The sequence below is a fragment of the Fukomys damarensis genome, unplaced genomic scaffold, assembly GCF_012274545.1.
Source record: "Fukomys damarensis isolate Sample0158 unplaced genomic scaffold, DMR_v1.0_HiC HiC_scaffold_37, whole genome shotgun sequence".
In the NCBI taxonomy this organism is placed as follows: domain Eukaryota; kingdom Metazoa; phylum Chordata; class Mammalia; order Rodentia; family Bathyergidae; genus Fukomys; species Fukomys damarensis.
Genome location: NW_022900949.1, coordinates 10,966,399 through 10,968,750, shown reverse-complemented (window position 1 = coordinate 10,968,750; position 2,352 = coordinate 10,966,399). Strand labels below are relative to the sequence as shown.

General features: G+C 56.2%; 1 protein-coding gene across 1 annotated transcript in view; it reads left to right on the top strand.

The window, feature by feature from the left end:
• The first annotated feature begins 323 nt into the window (after nt 1-323).
• LOC104869799 (myeloblastin) overlaps nt 324-2,352 on the top strand; it is a 3,060-nt gene continuing 1,031 nt past the window's right edge. The window contains exons 1-4 of the mRNA XM_033759632.1: nt 324-400; nt 1,481-1,646; nt 1,769-1,910; nt 2,322-2,348. Coding sequence (XP_033615523.1) covers nt 361-400; nt 1,481-1,646; nt 1,769-1,910; nt 2,322-2,348 — 375 coding nt within the window. The 5' untranslated portion in view covers nt 324-360. The remainder of the gene's footprint in view (nt 401-1,480; nt 1,647-1,768; nt 1,911-2,321; nt 2,349-2,352) is intronic.

The window sequence follows — 2,352 nt, the reverse complement described above, 5'->3', positions numbered from 1 at the left end:
TGCCTCAACCTTCTAGGTTCTGGAATTACAGGCGTGCACCATCATACCTAGTTAGGATCCATCCATTCAAGGCAAAGGAAGAATCCTCAAAACCAGAGCTGGACAGGAAGATGTCTTTGGGGGGGGGGTCACATGGCAGTGGGTCCTGATCTCTTCCCACTGCACTGGGCCTCCTTGTGGGCCCCTAGAATGGTGCAGGACCCTGCTTCCCAAACTGCAAGTCCTCCCAGGATGCAGTTTGACTCTAGTGCCCCAGGTGGAGGAGGAAGTGGGCCCCTTGGCCCAGCTGTGGAGTAACGAACAGCTCCATGTGTGTCCCATATAAGAGGGGCCGGGCTGGGCAGGGACCCAGAGCCAGGCATGGCCCTTGCATCTGTCCTGTTCCTCCTGCTACTGGCTGGTGAGTGGCCCATCCTTGCGGGCAGCTGACTTGGGGGGGCGCGTTATCCTCTGGGACCTCCAGGGAACCGAGTGAGGATTATGTTAGCTGCTTGAGTAAGGAGGGGAACGGAGGGCCCTAGTGATTTGACTGGTTTTACCACCTGTTTTTTGATTTTTTGTTTTTCTGAGATAGGGTCTCCATATGTAGCCCAGGCTGACCTCAAGAACTCAAGAACTGCTTCAGCCTTCTGAGTGCTGGGATTGCAGGCATGCACCACCAGGCAGGGCTTGTTGTGTGTGTGTGTTACTTGGGCCTTTGCACTGAGCTATATCCCCATCCTTTTTAAAATTTATTTTTATTTTTTATTTGAGACAGGGTCTTGCTAAGTCATTAATTGCACAAATTGCACATAGTTGGCCAGGCGTAGTGGCACACAGCTGTCATCCCAGTACTCAGGAGGCTGAAGCAGGAAGATTGCCACCAGTTCAAGGCCAGACTGGGCTACCTAGTGAGATCCTGTCTCAACAAACACACAAAATTATTGTCCAGACTGGGGACAAATTTGCCAGCCTCCTGCCTCAGCCTCTCAGATTGCTGGGATTATAGGCCCTGCTCTTCAAAAATTAAACAAAATTTTTTAAAAATGAAAAGACCTACATATGTACCCTAGGACTCAAGTGAGTATCTTAAGACTCCCTGGGTTCCACTTCCAGTAGTTATTAAAAAAAATTTTATAGAACAAAGAAAAAGCCAGGTGTGGTGTGCACGCCTGTGATCCCAGCACTTGTGAGGCTGAGGCAGGAGGATCATGCTGATTTCGAGGCCACCTTGACCTATACAGCAAGATGAGACCCTATCTCAAAAAAACAAAAAAAAAAAGAAAGAAAGCAAAAAAGAGAATTAAAGCGCCCTTTCCAGAAGCCCTCCCCGCCCAGGCCCAGGTGGTGGGGCGGGGAGCCTGGGAGTGATCACAGCCCAATATGCGGACCACAGACCAGGGCGAAGAGAGCTGAACGGTGCGCTAGCTGTCACACAGCAGCCTGGGGGCTCTCGGCCTCACACCACGGGGCTTGGCCTGATGTCTATTCCTGCCCCCAGGGGCAGCCGGGGCCGCGGAGATCGTGGGTGGCCGGGAGGCGCGACCCCACTCGCGGCCCTTCATGGCGTCGCTACAGCTGACTCGGACCCCAGGGAGCCACTTCTGCGGGGGGACCCTGATCCACCCCAGCTTTGTACTGACCGCCGCCCACTGCCTGCAGGACATGTGAGTGCCCTGTCCCGGGCAGCGGTATGAGCCAATCCCAGGGAGGGGGTCTCTCTCCCGTGCCGGAGGTGATTGATGGGGACAAGGGGACAGCGGCCAGAGATGATTCCCACCCTCCCCAGCCCTGCCCACCTGGTGACCGTGGTGCTGGGTGCCCACGACCTGCAAAGCACGGAGCCAGAGCAGCAGCGATTCACCATCAGCCAGGTGTTCTCCAACAACTACGACCCGGAGGACAACCTCAATGACGTGCTGCTCCTACAGGTGGGCACTTATGGAGCGCCTACTGCATACCAGACCTCTGCGGCAGACTGCGGGCTGTGTTTGTTCCCGGGTACCCCGGCATCTCCTCTTTCGGGAGGCGGGGGCTGACACCTTCCCGATGGGGCCGCCTCTCATCTCCTGGATGCAGGCAACACACCCACTTCCCTGAGCTGTTCCCAGCCCCTGGCACCGCGAACGACAGGCTCCCCCTGGAGGGTTCTGTCTGAATTGTTCACTACCGGAGCCCTTCGTTGGGGCTCCAAATCGGACTGAGTACACAGCTGCCACTCAATAAGTGCTCTGCAAATGGCAGATGCTACAGAGGGAATCGAGGGAGAGGAAATAGCTGGGTGGAGGCACGGACGGGTGGCGCGGGGACTAGGGACATCGCCTGACCCTCCCCTCCCCCAGCTGGACCACGCGGCCTCGCTCGGCGCTGCAG